General features: G+C 49.4%; 1 protein-coding gene across 2 annotated transcripts in view; it reads left to right on the top strand.

The window, feature by feature from the left end:
- Positions 1-4,609: 4,609 nt before the first annotated feature.
- Positions 4,610-16,849, top strand: part of ANP32A (acidic nuclear phosphoprotein 32 family member A) — a 39,156-nt gene continuing 26,916 nt past the window's right edge. Inside the window, exon 1 of one of the 2 annotated variants that reach the window (XM_012768352.3) lies at positions 4,610-4,823. In XM_012768352.3, the coding sequence (XP_012623806.1) occupies positions 4,770-4,823 (54 nt within the window). In that variant the 5' untranslated portion in view covers positions 4,610-4,769. Of the gene's footprint in view, positions 4,824-5,711; positions 6,028-16,849 lie in introns of those variants that run through there. The other variant, XM_012768351.3, reaches the window with a different exon arrangement.

Here is a 16,849-nt window from a genome sequence, read left to right as displayed (position 1 = left end):
GTACCCTTTTCTTCATGAAGGTAAACTTCAACCCCAGGAGGACTAAAACAAATTAGTAGACTCTAAATTAATTGCATTTCTATTTTTTTTCAACCTAAATTGCCTTTAGTCACAGTCTTTGTTCTATAGCTCTTCATTCCATTATTTGCTTTTAAGGCATTTATTTCTTTCCTTTACTGCCATATTTTAATACTAAAAATAAGAGCTTGAAGCTCTAGTTTTCTTCCTGATGAATGGCAAACAAACTTTTCTCTGATTGATATCCCCAAATTATCTTTAATAAATATATTTAAGAAATGGATTCACAACATGTCTAGTGATTTCCAAACAAGTGTGCAGGTGATTTTTTTTTTCCTTTTCACAATAAACCATCTCTAAGCTGAGTATAAGATTTCTACTATTCGTTTATTTTATTTTATTTTTTTAAGAGATAGAGTCTCACTATGTAGCCTGGGCTGGTCTCAAACTCCTTGGCTCAATTGACCCTCCTGCCTCAGCTTCCCTCACACTTGCAACTCTAGGCACACACCATCCTGCTGAGCTTACTAGTTTAAAGTCACATATAATCACTGTTTTCATGCAGTGCTTTTTCTCCATGACCAACCCATTGATAAGGTAACTATTCAAACATTTAAAAAAAATTTTTCTTACCCAAATTATACATGTGAAGATTAAAAACTTACATTTAAAAATCATCCAATGCTTTATTAGCAAAAGCAAATGAGGAATATTTCACTATTCAATCCATTTAAAAAATTATTTCTTTTTAAAAATTATTCATTCAATGCTTTACTAAGGTAAAGAAATTAGGAATATTTAACTTTTTAGATCCTAGGCCTCAACATTATTTTGTTATTCAAATCAAAATGTAGTAGTCTTCACATTTGTTACCATGGATTTCAAAAGAATAATCTACATTTCTAAAAGCTATTTATATATACAGACAAAAGAGAATATAATTAGGCTGGAGTTTTTCCATATCATTGTCTTTGGGGTCCAAGCAGAACCATGACGTAGGTAAGAGTACTGTGGCGAGGTTCCAGTCCATGTGATTGAGGCTGAAGAACAAAAAGTTGAACTGTGAATATATTAGTTTGACTCAAAAAGGATGCCAACCAAGGGTCTCCATCTTTAGAGCCCAAACAAGGGTAAAGGAGCTAAAATGGCAGCAGCCACCATGTGTGTCTGTATTTATAAAACAGTACTTTCCAACACATATCAAAGAGGCTAAGGACACCCATTGCTTATATGTCTTTGAGAACAAAACAGGCTGTTCATTTGTTTGGAATGGTTCTTGATGGAAAATACTCTGGAAGGCAGGAAGATAGCTTTCCTTCCTTGCCCATCTTTCTCTCTAGGGGGCAAAACTTTGTGTGTCTCATTTATTCTTCTCAGTGTGAATCAAACCCAGTTCCAGAGGTTAGACATTCTACATCTTTCGTAACCTAATCTCTATTGTAGAATCACTCAGTAGTTAGGAACTTCACCTGTTCCCACTCCATTTTACAATTCAGCCAAGATTCCTTGATATCAGGCTTCTTATTATATTATCTGATATGCACAGCTATTCAGAGCACTTATTTACTATCATGTGCAATAGAATGTAACTTAAGAAACAACCTGTAAAACAAGAAATATAGGGTAGATTTATTTTTTTAAAAATATTTGGTCAAGTCATGTGGAGCAAATGGGTCAGCTTTAGCTGTGTTATAGTCCTATTTCCTCTTGATAACAAAAGATCAAAATCATATTAAGATTTCCTTACAAGTGAACTACAGATAAATTTATTTGTAGACTGAGCATGTGGCTCATGCCTGTTTTCCTAGCACTCTGGGAGGCAGAGGCGGGAGAATCACTTGAGGTCAGGAGTTCAAGTCCAGCCTGAGCAAAAGCAAACCCCCCAAAAACAGAAAAAAAAAGCCAGACATGGTGATGTGCACCTACAATACCAGCTACTCAGGAAGGCTGAGGCAGGAGGATTGCTTGAGCTCAGGAGTTTGAGGTTCCAGTGAGCTATGATGACACCACTGTACTCTAGCCAGGTGACAGATTGAGATTCTGTCTCAAAAATAAAATAAACTAAATCTATTTGTAACAGAGAAAATTTTTTCTTTCAAAGTATGTTGGGAAAATGGGAAGTATTCCATTGGTTATATATGCTTTGGGGATATTTCAACTTCTGTATTGAGTAACATCCAGTAAAGCCTTCTTTCAATTTTCTAACACTAATACAAAAGCTCTCATTAAAATGTATAAGGTAAGATGCTTCTAAAACCAACTGTTACATTTAATATTTTGATTTAGTGATCAGGCCATGATTTTTTTCAATCCTAATTTTAGTTTGTTTCTGTATACTTCCTTTGATGGGGGTTTTATCTTTCGAAGTCTTTATCTTCAGCCCTTGTATGCTAAAGTGAGCTATTTGCTGCTTTTCAGCAGAGCTGGATGTGGCACATCTCTGCATTTGATTGGTTTGCTTTCAAAGGATTCCTCCTCTGAAAACACGGTCTCATATTGCATTGCTAGCTATGTGGTATTAACCGTGGTTAAAATTTTACATTGAAGATGAGCATTTACCATCAAAGAGAACATAAACTTCAGGACTCCTATGTTACATAAATTGTACACACCATATTGACTTGTTTTTAATGAAGAGCTCTGTTTGAAAACAGCCTTAAATATCATAACCAGAAATAACAACTGACTCAATGGGAAGAGGCAGGTAATTTGGTGTTCACGTTTTAAAAAGAAGCCAATACAACTGAAAAAGAATAAATTCCAACTACAGAAATAGGCTTCAATAAGATTAACAAAATCTGAGGGTGACACATATGTCAGCTAAGTCAACAAGTCAAATAAATTATACTATTTATACTCAGATGAAATAAAACAATGACTAATTTTTAATAATTTTAATTTTTCATAATTTTTATTTTGCACTTCCCAGCAACTCAAGGAGTAAACATCATATTTCAGATTCCATTTCTTATTTTATCTGAAAAATCTACCGAGTAAAATGCTTATTTGCAGCACTTTACGTTTGCAATCCATCAGGTTGCAATATTAAAGTTACTACAGCTTCTTCCCAATGTGTAAGCATTCTATGTGTTTTATTTACATTCTATCACGTTTTAATTCTTCCTAAATTTTATGTTTAAGAATGAAACTGTATTGGTGTTATGTAACAATATTTTAAATTTGCAACATACATACATACTGATTTATCACTCCCTTAAACCCACGTCTCTGAAAAATAAACACAATGTATCCAAAAAGAAGAAACTACCTTGGGGTATGTGGGTAAGAGTGTAGACATGTAGAAATAGACACTGAAATACAGTTGTGTGGAAAGGTAAAGTAAGGATGTATCTATCCTTGTTGACAATCACCTCCGTGATTTATTAACAACCATAGGAAGCCAATTTAGAGCCATAAGAACTTGGTAACCCAGTGGGAATCAGGGTTTTAAGGTCTCTTAAAACTTAATGTGATTCAAAAATACCCAAAACAAGCAAACCGAAAAGCCTGGAGAAAGTGCTCCACTTAGCGCTTCCTTGGCAACCCAAATCGAACCAAATGACTCAGATGGACGATTAGAATAAACTGTGCGCCGTTCTTTTTCACTAAGTGTCTAAAGCCCATAAATTATGTTTGGTCCAGAAAACCAGGAGTTATTAGCACCCTCTTTTCCCACGTTTTAATATTCTATATATCCAGCAACAGTTCTTAATCCATGGTCTTCATTCATTTTTCGCCTAAACAAGATCCTCGGTGCCTCTTGGTGATCTTCTTCCCAGATGATCTTATATGACGGCAAAATGAAATGCCCCTTCGTGGGGAGGGTCGAGACCGCGCAGTAACTCATCCAAAGGTGGAAGCATCTTGCTTTTATTTACTTGTTTATTCGAGGGGTGGCGATAGCAGCGGCCTGACTGGACGAGGCGGGAGGGGAAGGGGCGTGCTGGCTACGAGCCGCGGCCGGGGGCCGGAGGGCGCGGCGGAGGTGGTGGCGGGCTACACTCCCCCAGCGCGACCTGCCGGACCCAGAATATGACGAGCCCCTCCCCCGCGCTGCACCCTTGACCCCTCCCCCTTTCCAGGCCTCTCCTCGTCCCGCCCGCCCGGCAGCCTCCAGACCTCGCGCCACCCACCTCCTACCGCAAGCCCGTCGTGCGGAGCGGGCAGGCCCCGGTGGGCCCGGCGAAGCCGTCGGCCCGGCGGGGACCCCAAACCGACCCCTGCGGCCGCGCCCCTCCCCCTCGCATAACGCACCTGCGGCCCCGCCCCCGGCCGAACGCAGAGGCGGCGGCGGGCTGGCGAGGCCAGGCTGCTCGGCCCTCGAGGCACAGTCACCTTCCCTTCCCCCGCCATTCCGCCCACCCCCCTCACTCAGCCACCGAGCTGCCGCCGCGCTCCTCGGCCGCCCCGAAATCTAAAGGGGTCCGTCTCCGGCACCACAACCAAATGGCTGAGCCTCCCTGGCCGGCTGCGCAGTCCATCTATTGGTCCCTCCCCCCCCCGCCGCCGCCACCATTGGCTGTTGCCCGGAGACCCTCGGCGGCGATTGGCTCAAGCTGCTGCCGCTCGTCCGCGGCCGCAGATCCCGCCTCCACGGTGATCAGGTTAGTGTGCGCCGCGGGTGCTGGGGGCTCGAGAACCGAGCGGAGCTGGTTGAGCCTTCAAAGTCCTAAAACGCGCGGCCGTGGGTTCGGGGTTTATTGATTGAATTCCGCCGGCGCGGGAGCCTCTGCAGAGAGCGAGCGCGAGAGATGGAGATGGACAAACGGATCCATTTAGAGCTGCGGAACAGGACGCCCTCTGATGTGAGCATTTGCCAAAAATATCTCTGTCGGTCCATTCTCCTACTTTGTGTGTGTGTGTGCGTCGGGGGGAGGCACTTTTTTTGAGGGGGGTCGCCCGGGAGGTGCGGGTTTGGAGGTCGGACTGCAAATGAATTGCAGGGCTGGGGTTGCAATGCCATCCGAGCCTGTTCCGGCTGCCGCCGCCGCTGCCCTTGGTGTGTGACTACCTGTGCGTGTGCCCCGCGTGTGCGAGTGTGGGTGCGAGAGTGTGCGTGCGAGTGTGCACCCATCGGGGCCAGCGGGCGCACGCGTTTGGGTCGGGGAGAACGAGGCGAATAACCCTCGGAGCCCGCTGCTCCCGTGACTCCGTCTGGGGGGAAGATTAACGAGGGAGGAGGAGGAGAGGGGCTGCCTCCCGGATTTAACAACAAAAAGGGGGTTTATATTTTATAAATGTATCCCCCTTCCCGCCCCCCTCCCGCGCCCCCCTCCCTTTCTCTCGCCGCTCGCTCGCACACACAATAAGTTTCGGGCTTCGCGAGTCCGGTTTAGTTTCTGATAAATGTGGGCCGAGGCCCCCGGGGAGAGCGCGTGGGGAGGGGGCTGCCGCGGAGTTGGGAAGGGCTCGAGTTTAAAGTGCGTCTTCATTTCTTTGCAGTGATGAGGCGAGAGACGGGGGAGCCATATTTGTAACTTTGTAGTGTTCGTGAACGCGCCCTTTCTCTCCCTCCCTCCCTTTCTCTGCCTCCCTGCCTCTCCTCCTCTCGCTCCCTCACTCTTTCCACCCCACCTTCGGGCCAGATGCTGATGTTTCTTCCTCTCCTTCGAAGGGAGGATAGACTGGGAGGAGGGGAGGGATTTTCGAACGTGCCGAGGCACAGATAATCCCCGCGCCTGCCCACCTCGCGCGGTCGCCAGTGCAAGTTGCCCGCAGGCTGCGTCCGGTCCCCTCGCCGCGATGCCGGCCGTCGGGCCCTGGCGCCCCGGCTCGCACCCCTGGCCGCCGCTCTCAGGGGCGGGCTCCCGGCAGCCATTCGGCGCCCGGCTGACAGACGGGCTCGGGAAACTTTGTCAGGACGCGACTGCCCGGAGCCGGCGCCCGCGGTGGTGCTGGCTGGGTCCGCGTTCCTGCGGGCGCGGCGAGCACGCAGCTCCGGATGGGAGTTTGCCCTCGCCGCCGCCGTCGCTGGGCAGCGCGGGAGCCGGCCGGAGGAAACTTGCTCGGGTGGGGACTGGGGGCGCGGGCGGAAGCCCAGGCCGAGGAGGGGAAGGTGCGGGGGGCGACTGGAACGCTCGTTTTGATTTCCGTCTCGCTCTCGCTTGCAAACACGAGTGTTTTATGCGAGTTGGCGGCTCCGCGGTGGAGCCCCCGGGTCTGGCGTGGAGACGCCGGCCAGCTCCCCACGCGGCGCCTCCGGGGTGACGGGGCCGGCGGACACCCCCGCCCAGCCTCCGTGGCCGGGGTTCCCCCGAGTTGGGGATTGGGCAGCACTGCGCTGCCCCGACGCCCCTCCGGCCCGTGAAACCCGAATCCCGGGGGAAGGCAGGCCTTGCTTCCTCTTTGCCTAGTTCCTCCCCCGAACCTGAGTGAGACTTTTGAAAACAAGATCCTTTTTGTCTCCCCCTTGCCATCGCAACGCAGCTGCGGACCGTGGACGTGCGAGTGCCTTATGGCGCGCAGGGCGGGGAGAGGGGTGCCGCCGGAGGCTGGAGTTTCCGCGAACAGTCCGCGGGCGCCTCGGCTTTCCCCGGCGGCCTCCGTCCGCACCCGGAGCCGGACCTTTGGGGGCTGGGCGTGGTGGTGGGGGAGGGGGCCGGGCCCGGTCTTCCCGCGTACTTTCCGGAAGCCCCCTGTGCGGAGGGGGAAGGGCGCCAAGTCGGGGCCGGGGTAGCGGCTGCCGGCCGTGGCGGCGACGTTCGCCCGGCAAGCCCGGTCAACACCGCCGGCCAACTGGGAGCGAGATCGAAAGCGGGTCGAACCGGCTCTTTAAACTTCCCGAGTGTGTGCGGGGGGAGGGGCGCGGCGCCGAGCTGGAGCGATTTCTCACGCTTCGCCCCCTCGCCCGCGCGGCTCCGGCCCACACGCCGGCCCCCTGCCTCGAGGCGGGGTGGGGCGCGGGTGGCGGGGGAGGGGGCACTTTCTGCACATTTGGGGGGAGGGGAGAAAGCGAAAGAGGGACAAAAGGGGTGGGGGAGGAGGAACTGTATTTTTAAAAAATCGTTCTTAAGACAAATAACTCCGGGAGAGCGCCCCCTGCGCCCCTCCCGCCGCGCTCCCCCGGCCCCCACACACCCACCTTCGGAACCTCTCCCAACTCGGATCCGGGGGCTGGTGGCCACGCCGCGACGCCGAAATAGGACGAGCAGCCATGTTTCCCGGGTCTCTCGCAGCCCGCCCCGCCCCTCCCCCACGGCGCGGCCGGCGCGGCGCGCGGGGCTCGGAATGCGGGCTCGGGCTGGGCTCGGGCTCGGGCTCCATGCGGCGCGGGGCGCGGGCGGGCGGGCTGCGGGGGCGCCGTTCGAGCCGGCCGGGGCGTGGGTGCCGGCGGGCGGGCCTCCTGCCTTCGCGAGCTGGTTTCCAGCTCCAGGTGTTTTATTTGTTACAGGATTTTTAACTGCTAGGCCCGCCCGGGGCTGGGCCCGAAGGGCGCCGTGGCGTTGTTGGGGGGCGGGGGCAGCCGCCGAGGCCCTGCGCGCCTGTGGCACGACTGCCGGGCGCCGGGCTGCCATTTTGTCACCGAGGCTGTTGTCGCTGTGGGGGGCGGGGGAGCGGAGCCTTGCGCCATCGCCCCGACGGCCTCGGCGCGGAGGCGGCAGGGGGGGCGGGCTCCTGGGACCCCCAGTTGTGCTCTGGGCCCCGCTGGGGGTTTTCGCCCCGCGCCAGCGGCCTGAGGCTTGGCTGGCGCGCCGGGGCGGCCGTTGCACTGCGAGGACGACGATCCTCTTCGCAAGTGTCCCCCCACATCGCGCTCCCTGCCTCCCCGCCCTGCTCTCGGGTGTCTCGCCGTCCCTCCTGCAGGCGTTCTAGACGCAGTTAAATGTGGCCTAAGGACTAACCGTTCGCTGTGGTGTTTGCTCCTTCGGCGGAAGTGGCAGGGTGAGAGGAAAATTAAACTAGAGGTTTCTTAGGGCTGGGGGAGGGGGTCGCACACGCGACTCTAGTGGCCCTGACCGAAGCCAAGGACGGCAGCCTCCTACCCGGGAGGGAAGAGTTGTCGTTGTGTTGGGGAAACGCCCTCCTGGGCTGGGCTCTCCGGGAAGGTAGGTCGAGCTCCGCGTCTCAGGTGGGTGTTGCAGCGCCCTGCGGGGTAGGGAGGCCCCCTCGCTCTTTTCTTGTCCCTTCCGTTTTTTATTTTTGCATAGGGGACGGCAGCTACGATAGTGAATGTGATCCTAAGCCCAAAGAGAGGGAATAAAGTTTGCTTTTGAAAATGTAAACCGTCTTTCTCTGGCTATTGACTTAAGAGCCAGAAAATTTGTCGTGTTGCGTCCTCCGGACGCTGTCATCTATCTCTCTGGGACTTTTAAAAAGCCCATATAGGTGCTGGTTAAGCACCTCACTAGTTGAACTCTGATGTCGACATAGAGACTAACTTTCATGGCGGTGTCCAGCAAAGGCTGTCTTGGAAGCCAGCTTTTACTTGACCTTTGGAATACATCGCATGATGTTTTCCAGGCTGACTTACTGCCTAATTGGGTTCAAGTAGCATGATATTAACTTCTGTTTATGCAAGCCAACCAGGAATTCACAGGCAGAAAATCGAGCGTGAGTTCCGTATAGTCACGGTCAGTTGAGCTCTGTTACTGGGTGCTGGTGCTGATGGTAGTTTTGAGTCTGGGGGCTCCATGGTGAAGCTGGGCTCTGGGACTACACAGATGTGGATTTGAATTCCCCCTGCCACGAGGAGGTAGGATGATTTGTTTAACCTACCCTTGTGACCTTGGGCAGATTAATTTAACCTACCTTTTTGAAGCTTGGTTTCCTCACTTGTAAAATGGGAACAATAATCCCATTTAATCAGTAAGTAGCAACAAAACTGGTTTGATCTGGCCCTCAGTGAGTGCTCGGTATGTGATAGTGTTATTCTCAGGGAGATATGCTGCAAGGCGTGACTTAGAGCTTCTGGGGCTTTAGAATAACAACAAACAACAACAATATCAGCTAATGCTTACATAGCATCCATGCTGTGTCTGGCCCATTTCTAAGTGGATTATACATATTAATTTAGTCCCTACAACAGTGCTGTGAAGTAGGTACTATTGTTATTTTCATATAACAAGTAAGGAAATCAAGGCATGGAGGGTTATCACATGACTAGTGAGTAGCAGAACCAGGATTCAGTCTCAGACAGCCAGTCTGCATACTCAGCCTGTACACTCTACTGCTTGCCTTGAAGCACCTTTTTTTGTAAGACACTGTGGAGAAGAGCTTTTTTCCCCTCCAACTTTTCAGGGGTGCCACCTTATGAAGGGAGCGGGTTTCCTGTTAATTGAACATATTGTAATAAAGACTGGGTAGTCTCCCTGGTGAAAATGGGGGTGTGGTTTAGGACCAGAGGCACTGCAGATTGTCATTTTAAGGGGGAAGCCATACATTTAATTTGGTTTAGTACATCACATCTGGTTAGGCTGAAATGAATCTGGCCTTTTAGGTGCTGGGGGACACATTTTGGGTAATGAGAAGACAAGCAGGAGCTACTCTTATGCAGTCTGCATCTATAGCCAAAAAACTGAACAAAATTGGCCTGTTCTAGTATTTGGGACATAGCATACTACTAACATCTCATGGATGATCTCACTCAATCATCCCAACAACTCCTTAAGGGTTGTGCGATCTCTCTATTGTGAGGATGAATAATCTAAGGTTTTGAGAGGTCAAACAACTGGCAGGTAGCAGAACTGGATTCTGTAAAATCAGAGGCCCCTTTGCTGGACAGTAGGAACTTTGAGGATTTGTATAGCCCATTGGGGCCCTAACATTGCCCATTACCAGAATTGCCTGAGGAGCATGTAAAATGCAAATTCCTGGGCTCTGCCCCCAGGCATAGGTTTACCACTGGGGTTGTCAAACTACAGCTGAGCTGTAGCCCATGAGTTAAGAATAATTTATATATATAAACATTACAGTCAATTTGATTATATGGAACACTAACTTTGAATCCCAATTAAGTGAAATGTTATCCCCTCCAAAAGAATTTTACTTGTCTCACTAGCAGACCTGCATTACAAAAAAGAAATTGTACTCAATATATTTTGAATTTTATCAATAAAAGAATTGTGGAAATTCTCTCTCTCTCTTGTTTTGTTTAAGCAAGCCATATATTAGTGTGCCATCTTCCAGATTCCTGTGTATGTGCCCTTTGACTTATTGGTGCCTAGTGGAAATCACCCTTAATCTAAGGACTTCCATAGGAAGAGACATTGTCTTTGTTACCTATCTAGTATTGAGCACTCCTCTTTTCTAGAGAAGTTCCGAATATTTCAAAAAATTTTTGTGTATTTTGTACTTACATGGATACTCTTTAATTCTAGATGTCTTATCAGAGGTAGAGGGAAGGAGCTTTGAGGCCTGCCTAAGGCGTGGCAACTGTGTGCCCAGTAGCTAACATCAGACTCTCAGGGCACAGATCACTGAAAACTGCAGATAATACTGGAATCTCTAGCTTTGGTGCTGCTCTTGCACTGAGCATATTTCCTGGGGAATGAACCAGCAGCAAAGTGGCTTTGAGTTTCAGGGTCCTAATTTTCCCTCTAGCCTCTTGTGCCTGAGCTAATGAGTAGAAGGAATGGATATAAGATTGGCCAGGCTGAGGAGATAAATTCAAGGGGACAAATCCTAGTCCCCATAATGGCAGCCTGTGCTATGACAACAAACTACAAACCCAGTTCCCTCTCTTGGCCGCTGTTGCACCACCAGCCTCTCGTGGTGACTTACTCTAGACTTAAACAGTCTGCAGTCCTTTGTAATCCTAGGGCTGGCCACGCCAGAGCTTCAGTCCAAATTAATTACTCCACAGTGAAGTAAAAACTTTGGAGCTGTGGTGAGCCTGTACGGAGACTGTGTATGATCCTTGTCAGATGTCCCCTTACCATTGTGCCCGCCCTCTCTACCTTGGTGCAGTCACTTAGGAAAGGAGCAGAGAGCTTGTTGCTGAGTGGTGACTGGGCCCTGGTGGGATGAACTTGGCCCAATTGTCTGGCCTGAATTCTGACTTGGTTTAAGAGAAGGCTCATTATTCTGGTGTCCAGAGGGGGTGCTCCCTTAGAGAAGTTTGCTGCCGCCTCCCTCCCCTAACCCCTATTTTGGCTGTCTACCCCCTGCTTTAGCTGGTTCTCTAGTCTCCTAGGATCTGCCCTCCCCCAGGCCCCCAAAACCATTGCTGTCCTCCCCCAGAGTAGGGAAACATGGACCTGATTCTGAATCTTGTATCACATAGAAACATAATTATATGACAAATGAATGCCCAACAATGACGTTTTCATTAAAGAGATGGAGTCTGGTAGGGATGGAGATTGGTGAAGGCATCTGTTATTCAGAACTTCTCATTTAATAAAACTTACGGAAACTGGATGGGCAAAGCACCCACAGTCCTGAGCCACCTCCCCAGACATGGCAGCAGCCTACTTGTAGAGGGTATTTGTCCTGATGGTACTTGTTAATGTAAAGTCTGTAGATAAGATAAAATGTCTTTATTCTACGGCATCAAGCTGTCCTGTGTTTCCTGTGCCACACCCTGCATCCCCCCTTGTTTTCCCTCAGATTTATTTTGGGATTTATTTTGTTTTAGCACCACAGCTGCCCCCTGAATTCATTCATGTACGGTTTCCTTTACCAAAACTTGCTCCAGGCAGCAGATCTAAAGATTGGCTTACTTACTATTATTTACTCTAATGTGGATTAAAGTCAGCGCTGTTTTTCCCAGAGGTATTTACATTTGGAGATTCTGGTTTGGTGAGGAAATTACCAGAGAGCTATTAAAGACTTGGATCCTGTCCTTAGCTGTGCTGTTAACCACGTTGGACAAGTTGTTTGGCCTTTTGGGGCCTCTGTTTTCTTCACTCTAAAATGGGAGTGTTGAACTGGATCAGTGGCTTTCAAAATTTTTGGTCCCAATTGTAAGAAACATGTTTACATCACTACTCAGTATGTACACGCATCCGTACATTTTGCAAAAAAATGACAACTCACTACCTTACTGCCTGTAAAACACTTTATTATTCATTAAAAAGGAAACTAGCTGATTTTGACCTATAAATTGATTTCGTTACTTATTAATGTTTGAAAGACATTAAAAGGTGGGTATTAAGTTATCTTCATACCCAGATACTTTGCCGTTTGGTTTGGAGGGTTGAGAGGAGGATGCCTTTTGTAGTTTCGTGAAGTCTCCACTGAGGGTCAATTGTGATTTTTCCTGTCTTAAACCAGTGTGGCTCATGTTGTCAAGCCACTCTCCTTCCGTCCAGCTCTTTCTCCACTCTAAACCTTCGCACAGCATAAGGAATCATTATCCTCACTTCCTACCCCAGACAGGTGCCTTTTAAGGTTCCTGGTTGTGGAGTTCCCTCCGCCAACTGTGCTCCCCCACTCCTTTTCTGTGCCCTCATGGCCCACGGCCCCCATCCTGTGTGCAGCACACGGAGGGGCGGTGGAGGGCTTTGTTGCCTGGGGCACCCCCACTCTTCAGCACTGGGAGGAGGAGAGTGGGCCGGGATTCTCCCACCTAGACTACCCAAGGAAGTGTCCTGCCGGTCCCCTCTTCCAGCCGTGCATGTCCCTTCACCTCGCAGAACTTTTCCCTTTGGTCTCTGTGAAGTGGGTTGTGCTAGTACCTACCACAGTCTGGCACACAGTGAGCACTCAGTGTTAGCTGTGCTTGCCATTGTGGTCTGCTCTGCTCCATCACCATAGCTAGCATTCACTTAAAAAGAATAAACTTATCAGTAGAAACATTATGTAAAAAGGTAACATTTTTTTAGAGATTCATACTTGTTGGAAGTTATTTTTCCCTATAAGCGATTTCAGTAGTAAATGTGGTATTTCTAGATTTGGGGATAGCTATAACATCTAAACATCATGGAGCAGCCTCAGCACTGGGTTCTAGGTAGTTTCTACTGAGGATAATTGTCACGAGGTATGTGTCACCTTCCACCCTTTCTTTCCCAGCTGGGAGGTCCTCCTCACAAAGAAAATTGAAACCTACTGGTTTCCTAAGCAATCCCTAAACCAGACTCGCCTAAATTCCTTCCCAGCTCAGCAGTCCTTTGGGTCTTGTCTACTCGTGCCTGCAATTCCTTTCTCCTCCTGGGCTCCTCTTGCATGGATTCTTCTCAAATTCAGGGTGCTTCTCCCCTCCTAAAAGCAAACTGAAAGGCTACCTTGGTGGATCGCGTATCCCACTGTACTGTACCTACTGCCCATCTCTCTTCTCTTTACACTATAACTTCCTGAATTTCTGTGACCATCTCTGCTCCCTCGCCTCCCTCACTCCTCAGCCGTCTTCAGTTTGGTTTGTTTCCTAAATAGTGCAGTGAATCCCAGAAGCCTTCGTTTCTTCTCTTGCATGGCACCTCAGCAGCAGTGCCCAGTATCCTTGACCTTCATGAACTGTGTGCCCCTCGGCTCTCCCTGTCTCTGGTATATCTGCCCTGGCTCGGTCACTCCTCAGTTTCTGGTGTCCTTTTGCTCTCCTGTGTGCAGCCATGAAATCTCATCCTTACTGACAGCTGCAGGTGCATTGTGCTGCCTGGGATTTGACTTTCACCTCTTGGCTAAGCTCGAGACCCGCCTGATAACTCCACCTGGGTATTCTAACGGCATCTTGCTCTCAAGTCCAGAGGGAGCCCATGGCCTGTGTACCCTGCTCTGCCGACCTCCCCCACGTACTCTCGTGGTCCTCTTTCCATCCATCGCAAGTCCTGTCGATTTAAGATAACCTGTCTTGCTTGCCAGCTGATCTTCTGCATCCAGGGCTGGTCCTCTGGAAGCCATGCTTCCAACTTCAGCCAGAATGGTCTTATCAAAACACAGATGTAATCATGTCACCCCATACCTAGAATTCACCATTGTTCTTAGCCCAAAATCCTCAATAAGACCAGCAGTGTCCTGCCGTGGTCTAGCCACTGCTTGACCTCCTCCTCTTGTCTGTCCTTTGTCCCCCTTCTCTGCTCTGGCCTCACCAGCTGCCTCTCATTCCCTCAAACCTCCATGCTATGACTGCCACCGTCCTCTGATTAGCATCTAGTCATCTTTACTGTCTCCTTCATCCTCCTTCCTCAGGTTTAGGTCTGATTCTTTTGTTATAAAACTCTAAAAGAACTTCACCTTCAAAGTGCTCCAGTTTGTAATTATACATTCCAGATTATGAGTATTTAATTAGTATCTGTCCCCCTGCATAGCGGGTGCACTGCATATTTTAAGGGACCTGCTTTTGCTCACCATTGTGTATCCTCAAAGCTCAGCACTGTGCTTGGCATATGATCACCATACTAGAAGTACTGACAGAGTGAAGGAACGCGGTATTTACACCTTCTTGTCACTTTCATCATCTGCTGTCCAATAAACCAAGCATGAAGCCACTGAAACACAGCATCTCCCCCGTCCCCCACCTCCACCCCAGGCTGGTGTGAGTTTCTGATTGAGTTGCCTGTGGGTAGATATGTACACTTTCTCAGCTCAGTGGTCTTCCAATTTTTCTGACTTTTGCATCCCTTGTCAGTAAAAATTTGAACCTGAGCCCCAGTATGTCTACTTTGTAGTTATGGATTATTCACACATACTGCATATAAATATGTACATTATAAAGTATAATGCCAAAAATATAATTAAAAAGGATAAGTTAAAAAATATTGAGTCCTAATAATATTTTTTTCCTACATCCCAGTGGATTGTCTTGGGCAGTCATATACCACTGTTCTAATTAGTTGCTTGTTTTATTTTTAATTCAGTTATGAAAGTTCATGCTGTAAAAGAAATGTCCATACCTTGCCAAATACTATTTCCTTATTAAGATCTTCCCAGCCCAGGTGTTTGATGAGTAGGAGTGGGGACATTCATAGCCCCCCTTGGATAAACTGGCTTGCCTGAGATCCCCAGCGAATCGGGGCTCCATTGCCACATGTCAGTTTGGTTAGGCTGTGTATACAGATCCACCACAGTCCCCTCCAGTCATCCCTGGGGTCCCACAGAGGCAGACCCCTGGGTTCTCCCTGCAAATATCCTGAGAAATCAAGAAGTGGCTCTGATGAGAGGATTCCATCAGCCATAGACTCGGGGCCAGTGGGTGCGTGGGTGGCTTTCTCCTACTTATCTTCAGGCTGGGAACAAGTGAGGCAGGATCTGCTGCTGCAGGCTGGAAGAGCAGGGATGGGGGTGCGGGGCGCACAGTAAAGCTTAGAAGAGAGGCCTGCGTGTTTTGGGGTGAGACTTCAGCAAAGTTGTGCTGGGAGTCTGCAGCCGGCAGTGCCCAGGTCTGGGTTTCTGGATTTGTTGTGTCCTGCAGAGGTCATGAGAACAGTACGTGTGCACGCGTAGGGGCTGGTGGGGGGTAGGCCAGGACCTGTAATTATAAATTTAGAGGGATTGCTTTCAGATTTCCTCAGGAGCCACGGATCCAGGGGAGAGACTCATCTCTACTTTATGTAACCAACTCTCCCCTCAGCCACGGCCTCACCAGCAATCCCACGTGGTGTGACTGTGAAGGGAGGGGTCAGGGGAGCCCATTTTCTTGACATGGCCTGTGTGCCCAGCATCCAGAATGAGGCAGGGAGTTATGCAAAGGCCACTTAAGTATTTGTGTAGCAAACTTTCTTTTTTGAGACAGAGTCTCACTCTGTTGCCCAGGCTAGAGTGCTGTGGCATCAGCCTAGCTCACAGCAACCTCAAACTCCTGGGCTCAAGTGATCCTTCTGCCTCACCCTCATGAGTAGCTGGGACTACAGGCATGCGCCACCATGCCTGGCTAATTTTTTCTATATATTTTAGTTGGCTAATTAATTTTTCTATTTTTAGTAGAGACGAGGTCTCACTCTTGCTCAGGCTGGTTTGTAACTCCTGACCTTGAGCGATCCTCCTGCCTCAGCCTCCCAGAGTGCTAGGATTACAAACTTTATTTCTTGAATTCAGTCCCTGAGTCCTGGGCTGGGGAGGCGTGGGGGGCATGATTACAGAATGGTGTTGCCTAGTTCCTGTGTTGGGGTTGGGCTCGGGTGGTGGAGCACACCATACAGACAGGAGGGAAGGAGGCTCGTGGTCAGTAAAGCAGATTTCAACGCCTGCTGTGGGCCAGAACCACCAGGGGAGGCTCTGAAGAAATTCCCAGGCTCTGCCCCAGCTACTGAATCAGTCTCCCAGGATGGTGCCCTGTCTGTGTATTTTTAGAAGGCTCTGTAGGGGACTCTAAAGCACAGTTGGGAACCACCCCATCGTGGCAGGGTGCAGAGCTTCCCAGCAGGGAGGAAGAAATAACTAATGGAAACCAGAGGAAAACAGGAAAAAGGAAAGGAGGATGCAGGAGTTAACCTGTTGGGGTACAGGGATCCACTCTGGCCTGTCCCCACAATGCCCCTCCACCATGGGGAGTTCCCACACACCCACGGTCTGTTCAATTTTTTGTTTACCTGTATTTTGTGTGGCTGCTACTGGGAGTGTCGAGTGGGACTTATTTATCGAGACTGGACTTGGCCCATCCTTCATCTCCAGGCGATGGAGAGGCCAGTGGACCTTTGTAAGAGGGAGGATGCCCTGGCCAAGCAGTCAGGTGCGCTGTGCAGTGCAGTGCCTGAGGACTGCAGGTTGAGGGGGTTGGCAGGTCCCCTCTTTGAGACTGGGTTGCCACATCTACAAAACAGTAAAAAACAATAATATTAATACCTGCTCTGCAGGGGTTATTGTCAGAACTGAGAGAAATATGGTTTGTGCAGGTGTGTGCTGTAGATAGACCCTGAAGGTTAGACTCTATCTAAGCCTAGGCTTGAATGAGCTGTTTAGACAGGGGCAGTGGGGGTGGGGCCAGCCCTCTGAATAAGGCCTTGCTCAGTGTCTGAGATGG

The sequence above is a fragment of the Microcebus murinus genome, chromosome 6, assembly GCF_040939455.1.
Source record: "Microcebus murinus isolate Inina chromosome 6, M.murinus_Inina_mat1.0, whole genome shotgun sequence".
In the NCBI taxonomy this organism is placed as follows: Eukaryota; Metazoa; Chordata; class Mammalia; order Primates; family Cheirogaleidae; genus Microcebus; species Microcebus murinus.
Note: the sequence above shows the minus strand (reverse complement) of the source record. Positions and strands in the feature narration are given on the sequence as shown.